This window comes from Pygocentrus nattereri, chromosome 11, assembly GCF_015220715.1.
Source record: "Pygocentrus nattereri isolate fPygNat1 chromosome 11, fPygNat1.pri, whole genome shotgun sequence".
NCBI classification, from domain to species: Eukaryota; Metazoa; Chordata; class Actinopteri; order Characiformes; family Serrasalmidae; genus Pygocentrus; species Pygocentrus nattereri.
Window position 1 is genome coordinate 27,892,008 of NC_051221.1, and position 21,883 is coordinate 27,913,890.

Below are 21,883 nucleotides of genomic sequence, written 5' to 3' on the forward strand. Positions count from 1 at the left end.
CATGGTTATTCTGTGAGAGTCATGAATGTGCTCTCAACCTGAAAGTTTTTCTGATGGTGGCGCTACAGTAAAGGTCCTATCCACCATCACCAAAACAAGACTTGTGGTCATTAATGTTGAGAAGTAAATTTGAGAAGATTTGTATGAAAAATTCAAGATAAATTCATTCTAATTTAAAGGTTTGACCTGATGGTGGCGCTAGAGGACAGGTCAACTCACTGATTTCCATGGGGTTATTTATGAATTCAACAAATAAACAAAGTGCCTGTCACACAAACGTGGTCAACAATATTCTGTAAATCATTTTCTGGAGGTAAATGTCCCTGGGGTCAGATTGACCCCAAGGACCAAATTTGTTATTATATTTGAGGACGATAGGAGGGTTAATACATTATTCAAGTTTTCTGCCTCTTTTGGTGTCAATCATGCAATCATAAGGGGTTAAATAACTGGTTTTCCAGACGGGCAGAACAGAGGGGACCCACTCTGAGGGAGTGGGCGGGGTCTACGCGCTGCTCCGGATAAATCTGTCCCTCTTTCTGTTAAAAACATCCGCGTGTTCTTCCTCATTCGGTTTTGGGGTCGCGATGAGTTTCCCCGCTGAACAGAAGACCACAGCGCGCGATAAGGATTACCGAGAGAACCCAGTCCTTACTCGAGGTACTGTGAGTTACACACGTCGCTCAAATGTCGTGTAGTGTTCAGCAGCGGAAAGCTGCTTTGAGCAGTTACTAAATCAGTAGCTCGATAGCTGGAGCAGCTCGGTTTAGCCCACAGAAGTGCAGCCTCAGAGAAAAGCCGGTGAACTGGTTCTGATGATATTGGACTCGTTATAGTTGCCTTTGTCTCTTTCTGAGACACACCTACGCAAACAAACACATTCTGTGTATTAATAACGTGTGCTTTGCTGTGAGCCCTCACGTTATTTGTACGTAAATCAAATGACTTCTTTTCTTGCAGTTCATTTAAAGAGGAGCTCCACTGATTTTGTAAAATGACATTCATTCAATGGTTTAGATTTAAACTAAGTCATTTAGAGTAGTTTGGTGTTAAACGTGCCTTTCTAGAGACATTTAGAGTGAGTTGTTCACCATTGTTGTAATAAGAAACAGACGTCATTGTGTCTGCACTGTAAATATTCAGATTCCTTTATTGATCCCAGGGGGAAATTGCAGTTGTTACAGTTGCAGCCATTTATGTAAAAATAAATACTTTACTAATCATTTAAGACAATATAGGGAATTTGCAGTATGTACACCATATTTAAGTACTTAAGAATATAGTAAGGTGGCGGTGATTGTGATAGTAATATGAAACATCAGGTATATAGCAGTTACAATTATTAAATTAAGTTAGTGTCCCTCTTAGTTATTGCACACACAATTGTTATTATTGCACATATGAACAGTTTCGTATTGAGTTTGTGAATCACACACTGAGGGAGGAGTTATAGAGTTTGATGGCCACAGGTAAGAATGACCTCCTGTGGCGCTCTGTGGTGCATTTTGGTAGAGTGAGTCTCGAGCTGAATGAGCTCTTGTGTCTCATCACCGTATCGTAGAGTGGATGGTATGGTGGTGGTATGGTATAAAATATCACTATTTTATGTGCTATTCAAAATGACCAGCGTGGTATCGGAAGTTCCGAAGGTCACAAAAACAACCAACCTATATAAAGCAGGTAGTTACAGTTGTTTTTCAGAGGAGATTCATATTGGCTTAGAACCCTCTCTCGAGCAAAACATGGTGCTTGATTTGATGCTGGGCTTCTTTGTAATAAACCTTTTAATATACAAGTAAGACAGTGTCAGCGGAGATTCCTTCATCATCTTCACATCAACGCTATTTGATAAACAACACCAGTGACACTGACGTGTGTCTTGTAAGTTTTTATGTTACACTGATAATGGTATAACAGTGCTGAATTAAAAAAAATGTTTTCTTTGGGTACTGTGTTTTTACTTGCATGTAGTTCTCCGTCCTGTACGCATAGTTTATGTAACATTTTCTCTTACCAATAAGGGATGTACATAAGTGTGAGGAAAATTCTTCTTAAATAATCAGCCTGGGATCACTGGTTGTCTTTTGAAGTTTTTATTCTTGCAGCAAGGGAGCAAACTACATACAGGACATAGTCTAGATGCAAATGCTCAGAGCACTTTTGGTTGTGTCCTTTTTTTATATGTTCACCCCAGCAGTGAAACTGCACATAGTTTGTTATTCTTATCTGACTCATCCTGTTTTATCATGCTAAGCCAGAGTATATCTTCTGCTTTTGTAAATGCATACACCAGTACCCTATGTCTCAATGTACTGCTTAAAAATAGCACTTGTCTGCCACATGTACATGTTTACACAGTCATGAGCATAGAATATAATACTGAATTTTTTTTTTTTTTCTCTAACAATAAGAATGGAAAGTTACTATAAACTCTGTAAGCAGAAGCCCTTAAGTGAACTTTTGAACCTTGAGCACAAGAGGGCTGGTTTGTGTAGGTAATTTGTGTAGGTGGTTGTCTAAGGGTTTGATGCTGTTAGGCAGTACCAGATACAAGGAAACTTCTTCAAAGTTACTGTCACCTCAATCAGAGGACCAGAGGTAAGTAAAACACCCCAGAATAGCACAGAGCCTCCTCCAGCTTGAACCACAGCTTTTGTGTAGTCCTCATTGAAGGCTTCCTGAGTTCTACAATGAACATGACTGCTAACATCATTCACATACAGATAGAAATGAGATAAATCTGACAAGATACCATGTTTCCAGTCCAATTTTTGTGCAGAAGTGAGCTAAGGCCACTTGCATGCCACTCTGTTCTGTATGTTCATGGTATGTTCAGACCTCAATATGAGAGCTCGTCTCCCAGCTATGTATGAACACGGGCACAGGCAATTGGATATTTGTCCTGCTGAAAGATTCACCCACAGCCCAGTTTAAGCTTCCTGATTGAGGCAGTCAGGTTTTGGTTTAATATCTCCTCACTCTTGATTGAGATCATGATGCCATGTATCTGAACAAGTTGTCCAGGGCCTTTGGAAGAAAAGAATGGCCTTCTTTTTTTGGAAGAGAAAAAGCTGCACAACACCACTGTTCCACCACCATACCTCACAGGGGAGATTTGGTCATTTTTTGGCTGTCTTTGTGTCTATACCAGCTCTACATCTGGATTTGATGCCAAAAAGCTCTATTTTTGCTCTGTCTGACCACAGAACATGACCCCAGTGAAGGTTCCAATAATGTCTGGCAAGCTGTCAGCGCCTGAGTTTGTTGGTCCTTGACTCCACTGTATTCATACCCCGGTGAAACCGTAATGGCTGAGCATTTAAGTGATCCTAATCACTCAGAGCTTTAAAACACAAAATATTAATGTAAATGTACTTCAGTTAGATTTTAATAATTTCTAAGGGTACCAATACTTATGGCCCATAATGATTTGAGAAGTATATTTCATGATGAGAGGGTTAGGTTTAATCTTTCAATCATTGTAGTTTAAATATAGGTTTTATGTTAATATTGTAGCATTCCTTGCTTTTAGGCCTTGTACCTCTGTCTGTGTGGCTGTGGGTATGACCAATCTTTGAATCAGTTCAGTCATCTTCTCTGCCCATGCGGGCTTCAGTGACACACCTGACTCCTCTACAGCTCTGACTGCACCATGAAGCTGCTGACGCCATTTATCTCTCTAGTGCCAATTTCAGGCCTCTGGCAAGTTGTGTGTGCATATGGGCCAATTCTGTGTGGACATGCAGCTTGTTTGGTTACCATGCCTGGTCTTGGGCTACCTCTCTCTGTACAGAATCAGAATACTTTATTGATCCTAGAGGGAAATTGCAATTACAGTTGCAACCATTTATGTAAAAGAATTAACACTTTAATTTAACTTAAAACTAAGACAAATTTGAAATATGTACACATTTAAATTCTTATGAATATAGTAAAGTGGCAGTGACCGTGATGGTAAATATGAAACATCTTGTATAAAACTGTTCAAATTATTGCACCTCTGAGTTATTACACACATTATTCGTACACATATGAACAGTACAGTTTGGTATTGAGTATTTGGGGGGGGTGGGGGGGTGGCTACTGAGGACCAGCAGCAGAGGAGGCAGGACGAGGGAGGACCGAGCCTGTAGAGTCAAATCTGTTAAAGAACAGATTTAGCTTGTTGGTCCTGTCCATGCTGCACTCTGCTCCTCTGTTGTTGCTGGACCTGAAGCTGGTGATGGTCCTCATTCTATTCCAAACCTCCCTCATGTTGTTCTGCTGGAGTTCCACTCCACCTTCCTCCTATATTTGTTCTTAGCCTTCCTGATAGTTGTCTTCAGTTCCCTCTGGATTGTTCTCACCTCCTCCCTGTCTCCAGCTCTGAAGGCGCTGTTCTTGTTGTTAAAGAGAGCTTTAATGTCCTTTGTTACGCACATCTTGTTTTTTGGGTAACATTTAATAGTCCTGGTTGGGACAGTGGAGTCCACACAGAAGTTAATGTAGTCTGTGATGCAATCAGTAGCCTCAAGGCAATCCTGCAGTGCCTCATAAGTCTACTCAGACTATCTATTCACTGTCCGCATGGTCACAGGCTGACTCTTCATCACATACCAAGGACTTGGTTCACCAAGTTGTGGTCTGACCAACCGAGAGGGGGGAGCAACTGTATGCATCCTTAACGTTAGCATATAGCAGGTCCAGTGTTCTTTCCTCTCTGGTGTGACAGACCACATACTGAGCGAAGTTTGGTAGTGCCTTGGCCATAGCGATATGGTTAGTCGCCTGATATGGCGATAAAGGCACTCGGGTGTTGAGTTTGTAGACGTGCTATGGTTGAATAAATGGCGTCACACGCCGATGTCGAGTGGGGGGCGTAAACAGCCAAGATAATAATGTGGGAGAACTCCTTCTGTAAATAACATGTCCTGAGCCCAACAGCCAACAGCTCAATGTCCAGGCAACAGGCACGTTCCTTGATGGTAATGTGACCAGGGTTACACCAACGGTTAACTTTCACAGCAAGCCCTCCTCCTTTACGCTTACCCCTCTCTGTGCAGCCCCGGTTGGGCCAAATAGTCTGAAAGCCATTGATGGAAACGTTGTCATCCAGAATGTCCTGGTGTAGCCATGTCTCCGAAAAGCACATTAAACTATACTCCCAGTGCTCCCTCTGACTCCTGGCTAATACTGTTAGCCCATCCATTTTATTAGCCAGCAATCTCACGTCCATGTTCTCTTCTCCATAAGCCTCCGTTGTCTCACCCTCACCTTCCCCGTGCGCTGTTCTGTTCCACCTCTCCATCCCCTGCGCGTCCTTCTCCAGAGCTCTTCGGGGACGTTAGCTGTAGGTGACATGAATGTAAGCTCAATATCATTAGCCAAGGCTCTTAATGGTTCCCCTGCCTGTTACAGAGGTTACACAGTTCAGATTGAAGGAGCTTGGGCCAGAAATGCAGCCCAAAAATCTTTGACGTGCCCTGACCAACGCACTGTAATCAGATCTTTCACTAGGGTCTAGTAATAGCAGGTAAGCTAATGCATCCTCAGTTAAACAAGGCATCAGCTACAGGGCTTTCTGTTAATCAGGCCATCCAGGCAACGTGGATACCTGTGGAGTCTTAACGCTTACCACCAATGTTCCTCAAGGGTGCCACTATTTTTGTAGACATCTGCACCTGAATTGCAACATCAGAGACAGAAGTTGGGGGCTGCACACAGTGACTACTTTGGCTTGTCTCTTCCCCAGTGACTAACATGTATTAATAAACTCAAAGTCTGCTGAGGGTGCACGGGTGTCTGCCCTTTGTGCATACTTATAGGCTGTTAATAACTATTGTTCCTCTTTTATTGTGCAACTCATTTGCCCTTTTGACATACCGCAAGTACTGGACGTTTTGTCCGTTAATGTTGAACTAACTAAGGAGCACATCCAGAGATGGAGAGAAACAACTCCATGTATGGACATGTAAGTTACGACATATGTTAGAATGTGTTTGAGCCCTCCCTTGACTGCCTGCGTGCACATGGGAAGGGCTGTGTGTGTATAAACGAGGGGACTAACCCTTCTCTTGTGTGCTTGTGTTGAATAAACTCTGTCTCTATACGAGAGTGTTTTGTTCCTCATTGCACCGAGCGCTCTAACTTGGGTCTCAGCAGGTTCTGCCGAGCTGGTTTATCGCTTCATTCTCTGGTTTCTGAGGGAGAACACGAAGACCCTTCCAAGAAGACCCTTCTTCTTAACACTCATGTTCACCAGGGCTGACAGTATTTGTGGAGGGCACTGTATGCTTCAATGGTCCCCTGTTTCCTCACTGAATTTTTCTTGGAAAAATCTTTGTCTGTGGTAGCAAGTCAGTCTTGCCTCATTCCTGTGTCCTACAGTTCATGGTTAATATCTAGTGTCTTTACAAATGTTTGTATTCTGATGTTATAGAGCTGAAAGATTAAGCTATTTAAAATTTAAATTGTCATTTGAAAGATTGCAGTTTTCAAATTGAATACAGCCTACGTTGTCAACAATATTTGTCTTAAGCTTTAAATTTGGTTATTTAACTTCTTATCAGCAGATATCTGCAGCTTGTACACTTCTTGAAGATGAGTTACACCATTTAAAAGCAGCCAAACACCCACATGCTGTGTATAGCACAGCCACAACTAACCAGCAATCTGGAACACTGTTTAGCATTAAAACCTTAAGCTGGAAAAAAGAATGCTCTAGACATCTTTTGACTGATTTAAGTCAATTATTTACTATAAATTATTTTGGCACCGTATTGGTCAGTGACTACTGTTTATCCAGCTCACGGTCTTAAAAATGGACGGGTAGCTAACAAAATGTAAAAATAGGACTAACCTGAAGATTGAAGCAAGTGACAAAAAACAGTGACTGCATTGTTTCAGCCAAGGAATCCACAAGTGAGCCATCCATCCAGACTCCATAGATGCCGATGGGCCATCCAGATCAAGTAGAGGGCTCCACAATGGAGAAAGCTAGGTGCTCATTCCAAAGGCCTGGTTGCATCAAATGCAGAAAGTAGGATATAAGGTACATAAAATATGGATTTACATGCATTATATTAAATTAAGAACAATACTCACATTGTGTTACATGGTTAGAGGCAAATGACAGTTTAAAACCTCTGAAATTTATACCAAGCATCCAACGTTGAAAGATAAGCCAGTTGTCTTTTTCGCTGCAAAAAAGTCATTGTTGGCTTAGAAATGGACAGTGATCAGCCAAAACACTGACTGCCTCGTTTGAAGTGGCATATTTGATTGCCAAAGCAAAATGGCCCTATACAATTGCAGATGCTCATTTGTTTGGCAGCCATGGCTATTACTAGAAATATGCATGAAGCTACGTTTGCCTGCAACATTTGAGAAAATTTCACTCTCTAACACCACCAGCTGTCGTGTTGCTGAGACAGCAAACGAAGTGTGTTAACTAACATAGACTCAAGGTCGGGAAGAAATTTTCTTTGGAATTTGACATCTCAAATGCATCCAAACTGCTTGTTTTTGTTTGCTACTGCAATGAAGGAAAACTGCTTGAGGATCTGTTTTGTTGTGCGTTGGACGGAAAATGCACAAGGAGATCTATTTTTGAAAAACTAACAAACTAGATGAATTGGGTCTGTGCTGCGTTAGTTGTTGCTGTATGCACAGACAGAGCAGGTGCCGTTATGGAAAAAACAGACTAATTGCAATGATTCATGATGTAGCTCCTACTGTTTGTTTTGCTCACACTGATTTTCAGAGAGGCCATTGCAGCAGTGTGCTACAGACAGCATCTCATACAGTGAAGTCAAGACTGTTCGCCCTGTTGTGCAGAGAAATTGGGGCAGAAAATGAATCATTACTTCTGTGCATGGCTTTTCAGAGGAAAACGTCTTCAATGGATATTTTCATTACGAGATGAAGTACAGATTTTCCTTCTTGATTTTGCATCTTCCTATTTGTGCAACTTGAAGTGGCTTACAGATCTTGCATACCTGTTTTACTAGACTTAACACCCTTAATTCATCACTTCAGGGCAAAAAAATTCTAATTTGCTTATGTCAGACAAATCAATGGGTTCCTGAGAACTGGAATGATGGAGAGGCCAGGTTGAGGGTGGAAGGACTTCATAATTTCCTGAAGCGTTCAGAAAGGGCTTGGAGATGGAGATTGATTTCCTGTTTTGTACCATCCCAGTTAATTTCATTTCATTCTGAGCATCAAAGACAGGATCAAGCACAACTGGGTTCGTAATCTCATCACCAGTGCAGGGTGCTTGTTGTCGTTAGACCAGCAGGATGCTCTTCTGGACCCTTAAAATGACCGATCATTGAAGGCACTTTTTTTTTTTTTTTTTTTTTTTTTTTTTAAATTAATTAATTAATTAATTTATTTTTACTTTCTTTCTCAACCTTGCTGCCAGAGTTTTTACTGTCAGTCAAGGCAAAGTATCCTGAACTGGCGAACCCAGCCACTGATATAGAGTCGAAGGCAAAAGTATATGTCTATGCAAAGCAACATTTTTGGCACTCCCCTACATCAAAAGCAAGTACCGCTCAGGTCGATTTATGACTGTCTAATATTGAACCAAAAATTCCTATGGTGTGCTCTCAAACAGGCTCAGCTGTCGCATTGAATGAGGTATGGCTGTACTTTTTTTTTTAAGCAAAATTTGTATGAGTAATGTGCAGCATATTAATTATATTTTAGCTTGAGTTTTCTCTGTTTTTTTTTGGATGAGGGTTGATGTAGTTGGGGATGGAGTGGGGGGCAAATTCAGAGTAGACACATGAAAGGGGCACACATCCAAAAGCATTGAAAATGTCTTGATCAAACTACATAAACACTCTTCTACACCACAGGAAGAAATACACAGCTAACATCACACAGTGTAAGTGCTATTTCAGGATAGATCTAATTAAAGTAAAATTTTTTTGAAGAACAACAATTTGAATTTTAGATGTGAATATAAACACTACATATTTTAAGACTACATGGTATATTCCATACAGTTTCTGTCTACATGGTTAATGGCAAAGGCTCTAGCCCAGGGGTGTCGAACTAAAATGGCCATTGAAATTCTTGACAAATCCGTGGGCTGTTTGTCACAACAAAGCCACGTAACACAGCCATCTTTGATCCTTTAGCAGTGTGGCATTCCATAGAAGGCCAAGATAAAGTCAGTTTTCATTGTGTTGCTCAAAAAAATCTTGTTTGTAATGTTGTATTCTTTCGTAAGACAGACAGGTTTTTCCTTTTTGGAAGTAACGTTCCCACCTGTCTTGCTAGCTAGGTGTTCATAGTAGTTGGACTGCAGCTGAAACACCTCTGTGTTTGATGGAACACACTGGTGTGGTAGAACTGTGGTTTTCGTGGGCCAGATAGGATTGTGCCGTGGGCCTGATCTGGCCCACAGCCCTTCTGTTTGAAGTATGGGATCTAGCCCGTGAGGATTAAATCATCATGATCATCATCATCAATCCTTCTCTTAACTTGCACAGCCTGTTGAGGACAACTGCAGTGCCTGATCCTGAAAAATGCAGCCACCACAGGATTATCATGGCATGTGTCATTATGATGGTGCAGTCAAAAAAAAAACCTGGCATGCAGTGTATCATGCCATTGTACAAGAGCTTTTCAGAGTGTCTTGTAAGCTCCATGTAATAAAAAATGAAACATTTATAAGCGCATCAAACACAGCAACACAGCAGAAGTGATATACCAGTCTCACCACAGAGACAGAACATTGGTAATATGATGATATGAAACTGGTGTGACATTCCATTTTGAAAAATGATCCCAGTGTTTCAGGTATGAATTTACATTTTTTAGAGATGAATTGCATTTGATGCTTGATTTAAGAAGTTCCTTTTATTTATTAAACAAGCTGTATGTAACAAGCTTTCCATGACCAAGTCAAGTATTGTATCCTTTCAATGAGCATTATTTAATACTTGGTGGTAAGACTTATTAGATTCAGCAATTTTGAGTTATCTTTTGCGTAATAATTCTAATGTTGTCACCCCCCCCCCCCAGCTTGTTTCAGCATTCATCCTTCGGCTAAGAAGATAACATCTACCAAACGAAAATTCTGTTCGTGGTCACACAAACAATGGCAAGGTCTGAATCTGAAGACTGCACTTCTGATCATCTAAACTGTACCACTGACCACATGAGAGAAATACTTGAAACCATGCTGAAGGACAAACAAAGCAGTTCATATGAAGAACATACAATGCCTGGAAGTTATGAGACAAGACCATCACCAAGCCTGAAAGCCATGAGTGACCAGATGTTGACACAGGCACAACCCCAACACCTTTCCAGGCCTACTTTAATGAAAGCAGGGGAATATTATAATAATTCAGAATGGGTGTCCCCTTTAGGAAAAAGGCACTCTAGTACTTTTCACTGGGACCACTTAATTCAGAGACCTCTAAACCATGGTGGTTATCCAGCACCATCCTCTGGAAATAAAGCACATGTGAATGTTATGAACAGTGAGAGCCTCAACAATATGCACAGCTGGCCTCATCAAGAAAATACTAGTAGAACCTTGCCTAAGGACTGTATCCAACAGAGAAAGGCCACAGATCATCCTGACTTTGGACTCAGTGTTTCATATCAAGCTGAACTTGGTTCTGAATGTAGCAAAAACCACCCTGAAGTCTTTAAATTGCCTTTCCAGCCAGCCCTGACCATTCAGTCAAAGTTTGAGAATGTCAGCAGGATACATAAATCAGTTTCTCACAAAAAAACTAAGCAGTTTCTTGTTACGGTGAGTGAGGGTAATACTGGATTTGGATTTGTTGCTGAAAATGTTGTTTCAGCAGATGATCTGGTCAAACCAGATAACTCATACACAAGGACATTGGATAATAGCATAAGACACTTTAATGGACAGTCTGGCAAGAGCAGTTTTTATGCTCGTTCCATATCTGCGCAGGCTCATCAACGGAGTGCTGTATTGCCTAATCATCATCATCATCATCATCATCACAAGCATGTTCCTCAGAAAGCTGTTGCTGTTGTTGCACCTCTAGCTCAGCATGTAATAGCAGGTGCTGAATTTTCACAAGACTCAACCAAAGGAAATGAAGGAGGCCATGGAACAAGAACTGTACCAGATGAGCAGTCACATCATAGTTGTCTTTCATCTCCGTTACAATCAAAGGTAAATGAAAATTGTTCAGAGTCTTTGTGTAATAATGAGGCACAAATGCATACATCTCAGGAAATGCCATCAGAATCAGTAATGACTGAGGTTTCTCAATGTTCAGAACGAGAAGTTCCTGAGGAACTTTCTAACCAAAGTGGAAGTTTGAACTCCATGCCTCTTGGTAGCATTCGTGCAGAGAGAAAGGAGTCAGTGCACTCATCCCACGTAAAGGACCAAAGCATTGCTGTTGATACAGCAATAAACAAAAGTTATGATGGCACAGAAACAAGAATGAACCCAGAGTCAACTAATAGGTGGTCTTCTGTACCTGTAACCAAGTGGTCTCTTCAGAAATTACAGGCATTGGTCATTAATTCAGAACAGAGGCAGAAAAAGTCTCAGAAAGAGATTCCTCTCAAAGAATGTTTAACTACTATTATAAACTTGTATTGGGGTGGAGATTATCGAAATCTCTGTGAGGCTGTAAGATCAGACATTTATACCATCATGAAAGAAGTCAAACTTCATTGTGGAACCAAAGATGCTGTAATACTACAGGAAATTCCAAAAGAGAAATTTGACCAACTTACAGAGCACTTTCACATCTTAAAACATGACTCTGCACCACCTGAGGAGATCCAGTCATCCTTTTCGAATCTTAATGAGAAAGTTGATGACGAGGAATATGGTTATTCGTCATCCTTAATGACTTTTCATAGTGCACCAGAAGTAGGTGTTGAAGTAGTGGAGCAGCAGAAAAACATGCAAGTAGATGAAAATGGAAAGGCATTACTAACTGTGCATGAAAAAAACAGCAAAAATGTTGGACATGGTACCTTAATAGATAATAACAATCCAGTGAGGACAGATCTTAAAACTAAATGGACTGGTTCGCTCAGAGAGACAGTAGGACGAAAAGAGCCTTTTCTAAGTAAGTCATCAGTAGAGACTGCTGATTACTGTGAAATGGTAACAGTGAGCTATGATGCAATAGGGGAACCATCCAAACTAGAAGAAGAAAATCATAGTCCAAGAAACGAGGTACCTTTGCTAGAGTCCTTGAATAAGCAATCACCAGCTGTGAGTGATGAGTCTGTACATGTGAAGCCAGAAGATCGGCTCCAGCACCCTGCAGCAGACAAGACTCCTCAATTAGATGACTGTGGTAACTCCTCAGACTCTTCAGATCCTTTTGCTTTTATTAAAATAAAGGTTCTCTCCTCTGAAATGGCTAAAAGAATTGCTGCTTGTGAGTCATATGAGGAAGCAGAGAGTGTACAAAAAGATGATTCTGTACAAACCACAACTGAAAACAATGATCAAGTCATTGTAAAGTTATGTGACCAGATGTCTGAGGATGAAGAGCACATGGATGCTAAAATAAGTCCAGCTGAGAACAACGCCACAGGGGAATTGCAGAAGTACTGTTGTTTTCCTAAATGGTTCCAGGTTTTAGGATATACAACTGACTTAGTTTGCATGTGTGAGAAAAAAGAGTTGAGTTTTGGAAATGTGATAAAGGAGACAAGCCTGACTGGAAAAAATGTGCCAATGTCACCCATTCTAGGTGATGCCAGTATGGATGAGATTGTGGATGTCATCACTGATTATGAGGATGTCCTTAAAATTGCAAAGCAAATATCGGAGCAGTTGACAGATAAGCCACTTAAAGAATCTGGGCCAGATGCTTTTAAGAAGAAGGAAAAACATTGCAGATATAATGCTTATCAGAAGAAAAGGACCTGCCACTCACCTCGTGGTCAGATTTCATCCAAGGCTAGTTTGATTTCTGATCTTGGCAGTGATGCATTGCAGAAGGGCTTGGCCTTACCTTTAACATTTACAGACAATGCTAATCTTCAGAGTGATGAAAATGGTAAAGAGACCACAACTACTGAATTTCAGAAGGAGACTAAGATAGTAAATCTGGCATTATATGGATCATCTGAGTTGAGACACGACAGGTCTCCAATGACAAACAGTTGTGTAAAAAGATTTTCTGATGAACATTTCCCTCCAGCCACTATTAACGTAAGAGTGAGCCCGTGTTTGAACAATTATGCAAATAGCAATAAGAGCCAGACTGTTAAACAACGCATTTTGAAATCTTGGAGGAGCAGCCATGTCCCCATGAAGATGTTTATCGACAACAGATTAAAGAAGCTGAATAGTGCAAGAAGAACTGAATCAAAAAGTGATGCTGAAAGTACCTCAAGGATTAAAACGGGTGCATATTCAAGAGCATCTGATGCAATGAGGACCTTACTGTCACATCAAGGTGACAAGCAAACGCATGATTTGAAATCAGTGAGAGAGAAAACTGTACACAAAGCTAACCGACACAAAAATGCAGGTAGTCAATCAAAGGATAAAAGCCGCTCAACTAAAAAGGATAAAACAAAGAAGCAAAAACGCAAGCTGACCTTGGCATCAATTAATCCTAACACCAGACAGAAAGCAAATGGAAAATCAATTCAGTCATCACATGAGTTGCCCCACGCTTCTAGCAAAAGCGAACAGGAGTCACACAGGGATTTAAAACTGGATTTTAAAGTTCTCCCAGAATCTTTCAACTTTACAAATGGGAACACCAGGATGGAAGCTGATCAGTCTGCAAGCACAAAGTGTGGTAAGTACTGCATATGTTTTTGCTTTCTAATTGATTGATTTTATTTATTTCTTTTTACTGTATGATTTCTTTTTTCTATTTATTTTTCTCCACCTTTTTTGCCAGGCCTGAATGTTAAGCCTCGAAATCTGAAGAAGACATTGGGTAATCCAGGTAAATTTTTTTTTTTTCATGACGTTTGACCCCCTAATTTGTATTGACATCTCATTTTTTCCTGTTACATTGTTAGGGGCTTGGTGTGTCAGCCCCAGGAGGAAAGGACATCTCAAGTCTACACTTGCCTCAGATGTCTCCGTGTCACTCTGCACATTTCAAGAATTTAAGAGAAGATATGACGAAAAGAAGCAGAGATTGCTTCCAAACACTACTTCAAGGAAACATAATGGGCTAGACATTAGTTGAGACATCAATAAAAATATTTTGTAATAATTCTGGATGCAGTATGTATATTTGATTCCCTCTACAGTCTAAATTAATTAATTTATACAAGAGTTGTAAAACTGCATTGCAGGACTGTTCTCTAAAGGAGTGGGTGAAGCAGGCTCCTCCAAACAGAAGAATGGAGGGTTCATGAAAGGTTGCTAGATCAGACAGCAACACAAACATCTGGGTGACCCAGAATCACGTCTGTTTAGGAGGACTCCCCCACATTCCTGAACTTTGAATCTCAGGATTTTTCAAAGTTCAGACCTTTGCTCAATATATTCTGGCCTGGAATCCAGAGGCAGATTTCACCAAGCTTTTAACTAAACTTGTGAAAGTTTTATAGACTGCACCAATACAGAATTGCCACCATTCAGTGGGGTTCATTTCAAGAAGTCTGGAGATATCAAGAACGAGGTTGTTATGAGAATCTATAACAAAATTAACCTTTTTAGATTTTACTGACAGTTCAGATATGGAGCCACAACACCCCCCAAGTGGTGAGAATGAGGCATACCACACCACCACCATGTGCTTATAAAAGAATCCAAGGAACTTGGGAGTGTCTGCTTGAGTATCAACATTTATATAATCTGTAAGCGATACTACTTGTTTATTAATATTGTTGTATGTATTACCTAAATAGTGCCTGTATCTCTTTTTACTGTTAAGTGCTAGAAATACATGGCGTCTGACTTAAATAACCGACAGAGACAACCACTTAATTGCAATGAGCTGGACCAATGATCAATATCCTGAATATGGTTCTCTTTTCTTTATTTCCTTTGTTCCTTTCCTTTCATTGTCATTATTATTTTTTCATACATTGGATAATATTCAGATATTATAGAAAAAGCATTACCTGTGTTCTTTAACATGAGTTGTGTATCAGGTACTGAAAGGGTTAACTCTGCTCTAAGCTGATTTTGCAGCAAGCATAACTTCTGTCCTTGGCAGTTTGCACAAACAACTTGTCCCTCTTATCATGAAAACATTCTGTCCAAAACCACTTGTTCCCTTTTGTGGGTAAGATTATCGTACACAGAGCAGAAGCACCCCTCCCTTGGGCAGTTCCTGTGGTCCGGGAGTCAGCAGGTGTTTCTGTCAGCTTAGCACTATGACTGTTAGACAAGTTATTGGGTCCACCCTGTTTGTTTGTACGCAACAGGGCAGGGCGTGTTTGTATAAAAGAAGGAGTGCCCTTCTTTCTGTGTGCAGAAGCCTGAATAAACTCTTTGATTGCCTATGACAGTGGTTCTGTCTTCCTGCACCGAGCGCGCTCGCTGAGACTGAGAGATTTTACTGGACAGGTGGTAGCAGCTCTCTGGTTCCTCTTCAACGATCGGACACGAATCTGTTGGTCCGTTCAGGTACAGAGGGTTAAAATGATGTTCATTTCTTGATTTTGAAAGTTAAATCAATTTGATGATATAAGAATGTTCCTTTTTCTTTGTTTAAAACTAACTGAAAGAAGGCAGTGATTCTGGGGAAGGCATTCCTAAAATTATGCACAACCAATCAAAGTTGGAAACAATGACTAGCTAATTAAGTGTTGGGTTAGGAAAACCTATCAGCACTCTGACTCCACCCCAATGGGAATGGCATGGAACTTTTAGAGTGTTTTAGAGTGTTGGAGTTAGCATTCTCAACCAGAAAATAGCTCAACTTCTAAGTTTGGGCCGGCCTTGGTCAGAGAGGCAGGTCAGAATTAGCTAGAATGCTCCAAGATCAGATCTGAAACCTTTGTTGTTTTTGTAATTGTCTGTTTGTCTACAGACCTTAAGTTTAAACCACCCTCAGAGGATGAAGGTAGATGTTTCTCGTCTGGTAAAGAGAGGTAGTTAGTTAAATTAGTGTCATCAGTGTCATCAGCCTCAGAACTCTGATTGCAGTCGGAACCTGGCCAATGAAGTAGAAGTCTCAGCACACGCGACGAGCCAGGCACTAATCTGTGAGCAGATTAACCAGCGAAAGGCTTCACCATTCACTGACGGAAAGGCGTGTGCCCGCACGCTGATGCAGCATCTGCGACCAGCGAGGACACAAACCAATGTGTGAGCTTCAGGCTTTGATCAAGCCGACCTTAAAGATGGCCCTCTGGAAGGCAGCCCGATTCCCACATAAACTGGTTCTATCAATCTGCAGTCAGGGCCCTGATGCCAATTTATTTAATAAGAAAACTTTTAATAGGTACTTCTAACTCAGCCCTATGTAGTTACTCCTGTCCAGACTAATTCTCTTTAGAGACTCTTTCAAGTTTGTTTCCCACGTCTCCCCAAGAACCACACTGCCCCATATCAGTTAACTGTGAAGCACTTTACGTGAGCTCTGTTGTCCTTTTAACGTTTATCCTTTTTGTAGTGTTTTTGTTTTATTTTCTTGTGTCTATCATTGAATGTATCAAGGGTAGTTTGATATTTAGCCAATAAACTCCATTTTTTAAAGCATCCTTGGTGTGAGCGTTTCTCTTAGACTTAGAATAAATCCAGGTTACACCACACCGTCATCTAAAGGTTTCCAGCAATAATAACAACATTAATATTGCTTAGACCACAACAGGCCTAAGTTAGACAGTATTTTGTTACCTTTTATATTTTTTGGTAAAATACTTTGAGAATATTTACCCACTAACTAAATGACATACAGTATTCAAAAGAGCCGCTTATTTAGGAACCATTTTAGAACCAGCGCACAACATGGCAAACATGCTTATTAGATTAGCTCTAAAGAGGACATCTTTACAAACAATGAAATACCTGCTAAACCCTAAATAGACTAATAAGTCGTGGACACTGCCAGATGAGAATCAGCTGGCGCTCATTAAGGGCAGCTGAGCACCAGAGGGAGAGAGCTAGCCGCTCCGCCTCCCCGTTACCGCCCCAGCTGTCATCTCATCCGCCTGGATCGAACGTAGCGGCCTCGCTGTGTAACAGTGGGTGGGGCCCGGGGTCCCGAGTTCGGGACTCGCTCCTTCCTCTGGAGTCTCCAGTGGTCGGCACCAGCGTCGTCCTCCTCCTCCCGTGACACGAGTCCGTCGGGGGAGCTCGGGCTTTTCGCTCTGCCCCCTCCACACTCGAGCTCTCTCCCCGGAGTCCTCACTGAGGTTCGTCACCGCTGAGTGTTCGGCCGCCTTCCTGCCGGCTCTCTGGGCCGTCATCGTCACAGTTCCTTACCTAGATCTATTGTAAATGTGTTAGGGATAATTATACCCTTCAGCATGAATGTCATTTGCTGTCATTGCAGTCCTATTAAAAATTAGCTGAGTGCAGTGTCTGGAGAGAAAGCAAGGCTGAGCTAACAAACCAGTCTGGTTTCCATATCCGCTTACCCCTACCAATGAACCAGCCCTGTCTCCCTATCACTCTACCCCTACCAATGAACCAGCCCTGTCTCCCTATCACTCTACCCCTACCAATGAACCTGCCCTTTCTTCCTAGCCCCATACCCACACAAATGAACCAGCCCTGTCTCCCCATCCCCATAACACTATAATGAACCAGCCCTGTCTCCCCATCCCCTTATCAAGGAACCAGCCCTGTCTCCAAATCCCCATATGCCTACCAATGGACCAGCCCTGTCTCATCGTTCCCCTACCCCACCAATGAACCAACCCTGTCTCATCATTCCCATACCCCTACCAACAAACCAGTCTGGTTTCCATATCCGCTTACCCCTACCAATGCAGCCCTGTCTCCCTATCACTCTATCCCTACCAATGAACCTGCCCTTTCTTCCTAGCCCCATACCCACACAAATGAACCAGCCCTGTCTCCCCATCCCCATACCCCTACTAATGAATCAGCCCTTTTTTCCTATCCCCAACTGAAGCGTTGTGCTGAATGACATGTCATGGCATAATTGCAGGAGATCTTTGTTGTCTACTCCCCATGCCATACACCTACCACTAAACCAACTGCACTCCCCATCCCCTACTAATAAATCATTCCTACTCCCCACCCCATACCTTGACCAATGAACCAGCCCTATATCCTCATCCCCATACCTGTACCAATGAACTAGCCCTGCCTCCCCATCCTTATACCCTCAGCAATGAACCAGTCTTGCTCCCCATTTCATACCCTGGCCAATAAACCAATCCTACTCCCCATCCCCAAACCCCTACCAACGAACCAGCTCTGTCTTCCCATACTCCTTCCAGTAAAACCAGTCCAGTTCCCTCTCCCTCTAACAATGAACCAGCCCTGTCTCTCCATCTCATACCTCTACCAGTGAACCTGCAATGTCTCCCCATCCCCTTACTGATTAACCAGCCCTGTTTCCCCAGCCCCATACCCCTTCTAATGACCCAGACTTTTCTCCTTATCCCCACCCTCAATTAACCAGTTGTTCCTATCCCTATACCTCTACCAACAAACCAGCCCTAATCCCCATCCTCATACCTCTACCAATGAAGCAGCCGTGTCTCCTCATACCTGTACCAATATTCCAGCCCTGTATCCCCATTCCCATATCCCTACCAATGACCAAGCCCTGTCTCCTGTTGAGTGCGCTCTACTATTTCTCCCTTGACAGCACTTGTGTGTTCGTTGGATCTGGTCACAAGGATCAAGAAAACAGACATGCAGTAAAGTTGAAGTTTCAGCAGCTTTATTAGCAGAGCTCTGGGGGCCTCGTCTGACATCTGAACATACACATGTCACAGCATGGGTAGGGAGCAGCAGTGATGTCATCACCAGGGAAACCCAGAGCCTGCAAGAAGAGTGGGAAATAACGCAATCTGAACATGCACATGAACACAAGATGTATGACTGTAGATTACGTGAAATCAGTTTTGCCTTCAGTAAACTATTATGGAACTACAACACATAACCATACTTTTTATTGTAGGACAATGAACTTATAACATGTTAAATTGGAATGGAACTGGAACCTGAACTTGAGAAGACATCAGCTTGTGAATGTTTCCATGTATTCTCATTTTCGATGAGCAGCCTTGAAGCAGTTTCGCTGGGGCACAAAGCACAAGTGGATGTTGCACTTGTCACAAAAGACATGTGTTTTTCCTGTACATTTTGGCATCTTGCATCTGGTAGCCTCTTTCTTTTCATCATAATTTGGCATGTGGTCAACCATGTCATACTGCACTTTAGGTAGAGGCCTTACATCCTGAAATGGTCTGCAAACTGGTCTCTGGGGGACATGCTGTGGTTCTGGAGACATACTGGGTCTTCCACGTTTTGCTGCCATTGTTTTATGGACTCTCACCAGACACTGGGCCACATTCATCTTGAAATGGAGGAGATCCTGGATGTCTTTGGTTTGGATATTGGCCCTCTTGGCATCCAGCCTGTACTCCAACCAACTGTTGACCACAGCCATGTCAAAGGCATGTTTTATCATTCTCAGGGTCCACTTTTTTGACCGAATTTCTGTACGGTACAGACTGACAAGTTGATCAAGCAGGTCATCACCACCCATTGCATCATTGTACAGCTTAACTACCTCTGGACGGGACACCATCACAAATTGGGCCTTCTTTTTGTCCCACCGCTGCACTTCATCCATTGTACCAACACCAACGAAGTTGGAGGCCATGAGAACTGGTCTGTTGTCATACCATTTGACCAGTGCAACCTTACCATCACGGCTTACAACTTCATCACAGCTTCCTCGAGGCTTTTTAGCCATCTCTTTGTCAGACTGTAGAGGAGGCCTGGCAAAACGAGAGACCCTTGCTGTCCCAGCGGCATGAATTTTACTCTAAGCTAGCAGCTCCAGAAGATTGTACGTTGTGAAATAGTTGTCAAAATACAACTTGTGGTTTGCCTCAGTGATTCGCTGGCTAAGATGGTACACCACTCCCACTCCAAGTCCCAGCTGCTTCCTGTGCTGTTGTGATAGCTCCATTGTAGTACCTTGGTGCAGCAGGAAGTCATGGGCCATGCCACTTTTCCCACACAGGAAGTATATTTTCACCCCCCATGGGTGTGGCTTGCCTTTGATGAATTGCTTGACAGACAGAGTTCCGCGAAATGGCACCATTTGTTCATCAATGCAAAGGTTCTCCTCTAGTGGAAGCTCCAAGCATCTACTGCGTATAGCATCATAGAGAGGACGTACCTTGAAAAACACATCATTGTTCTCTGCTGGCTTCTCCAAATTATTGACCAAATGCAAATGTGACCGAAGCTGGAAGAATCTGTAACGGGGCATGGTGTTTTGAAAAATACCAATGTCCATCCCAGCTTCCCAGTACATGGAGACTCTTGGCATTTTCATCACTCCCATAGCAAGGTGGAGACCAATTAAGGTTCTGATTTCTCCTGAACTTGTTGGTTTGAAACATCGTGTAGCACTTTGCAAGGCATAAACATTTGTGTTGTCAGCCATCAAATTGAAGATCTCATCTAGTATATACTGATTGAAGTATTCAAAGGGTCTCATGGGATGATCCTCATGAATTGGAGGATTCTCAAAGGAAGTGTCAATGATTGTAGTGAACGGCCTGTGACGCCACTTGATTTCTTCCTTCCTGGTTACTGTCATCTCCTCCTGTCCTCCTCTATCCTCCTCTGTCCTCTTGCTATTCGCCTCTGTCCCTGCACTGTCTGTCTCCTCTATCTCAACCTCATCTACCACATCAAGTTCTTCTGGCATGCATGTAACCTCTCCATTGTCCCTCTCTAAATCTATTAACAAAACCATCAGATTTTAACTCATTTTATGTATTCTCACTATTGAACTGTTATGCATTCCATTTACACCTTACATATAAGACATTAAATATATGAAAACCACATAAAAATAATTAAATACACCTCTTAATTTCTTACCACCTTATCAACTTACCACCTATCTCAGTCCTGGTCCCATCCTCTTCATCTCCTGAATTCAAGGAGTCAAGTTCGGATAACTCTCCATTTACGAGACGTTCAAGGAAGTCTTCGACTCTATACTCCACAAGAACATTTTGTACAAAAAATATATATTTACAAATTTATAATCATGAATAAATATACTGTGACACCACACTTTACTTATGGAAAGCTTACAAGTATTTTGTTTCTGTATATACTGACACTAAACATATGAGTGTTAGCTAAGCTTGCCCAACTCCTGATGTCCATTGCAATGGACATTGCACTTTAAAAAAATCCTTTAAATTAATGATAATATATTTGTTCAAAATAACTTCAAATATTATCATTTGCAACAGTTACACATATGCTGACAGCAAATTTGTTAGGTTAGCATGAGCATAAATGTATATCTATCTGCAGTTGCTCCGCCATGCTTGTCTTGTCCGATGTCTGTGACTCTCTCAGAGCATGCTCAAAGTCATGACATGATTGTGATTGGATAATCAGGATCCAATCAGTAACCAGCATTACTGACATCATTCAAATACAGGGTATTTATTGGTTTAGAGACAGAAATATGTCATGTCCATTGCAATGAACGTTGGGTCCGAAGGGGTTAAATAGGAACATTTAGGTGCAGCTTATATGCACACACATATTCAGCTTCAGGGTATAAAATGAGTCAGAACACATTGGGAGGTCAGAGCTTACTTGGGAGATACATGATGCATGTTCTCTGTTTGTAACCTCTCCAGAATTCTGTAATAAAACTTTGTTTGTTTCACTTCAGTCTGATCTAATCGTCTCATATTTTGCATCAACGAACACGCAGGACTGTTTTCGTACACACTATGAACCAGCCCTGTCTCA

General features: G+C 41.8%; 1 protein-coding gene across 3 annotated transcripts; it reads left to right on the top strand.

The window, feature by feature from the left end:
* The first annotated feature begins 533 nt into the window (after window positions 1–533).
* si:ch211-106e7.2 lies at window positions 534–16,639 on the top strand. Of its 3 annotated transcripts, XR_005130965.1 has the most exons (5): window positions 534–660; window positions 10,018–13,769; window positions 13,875–13,922; window positions 13,999–15,562; window positions 16,085–16,639. XR_005130965.1 is itself a non-coding variant. In XM_017713688.2 (4 exons), the coding sequence occupies exons 2-4, from the start codon at window positions 10,094–10,096 to the stop codon at window positions 14,169–14,171; spliced, it is 3,897 nt and encodes a 1,298-aa protein (XP_017569177.2). In that variant the 5' UTR covers window positions 534–660; window positions 10,018–10,093; the 3' UTR covers window positions 14,172–16,639. The 3 variants fall into 3 exon arrangements, 2 of the variants coding, with proteins under 2 accessions (XP_017569177.2, XP_017569178.2); XM_017713688.2 differs by having other exon boundaries at window positions 13,999–16,639; XM_017713689.2 differs by having other exon boundaries at window positions 13,875–13,913; window positions 13,999–16,639.
* The last annotated feature ends 5,244 nt before the right edge of the window (window positions 16,640–21,883 follow it).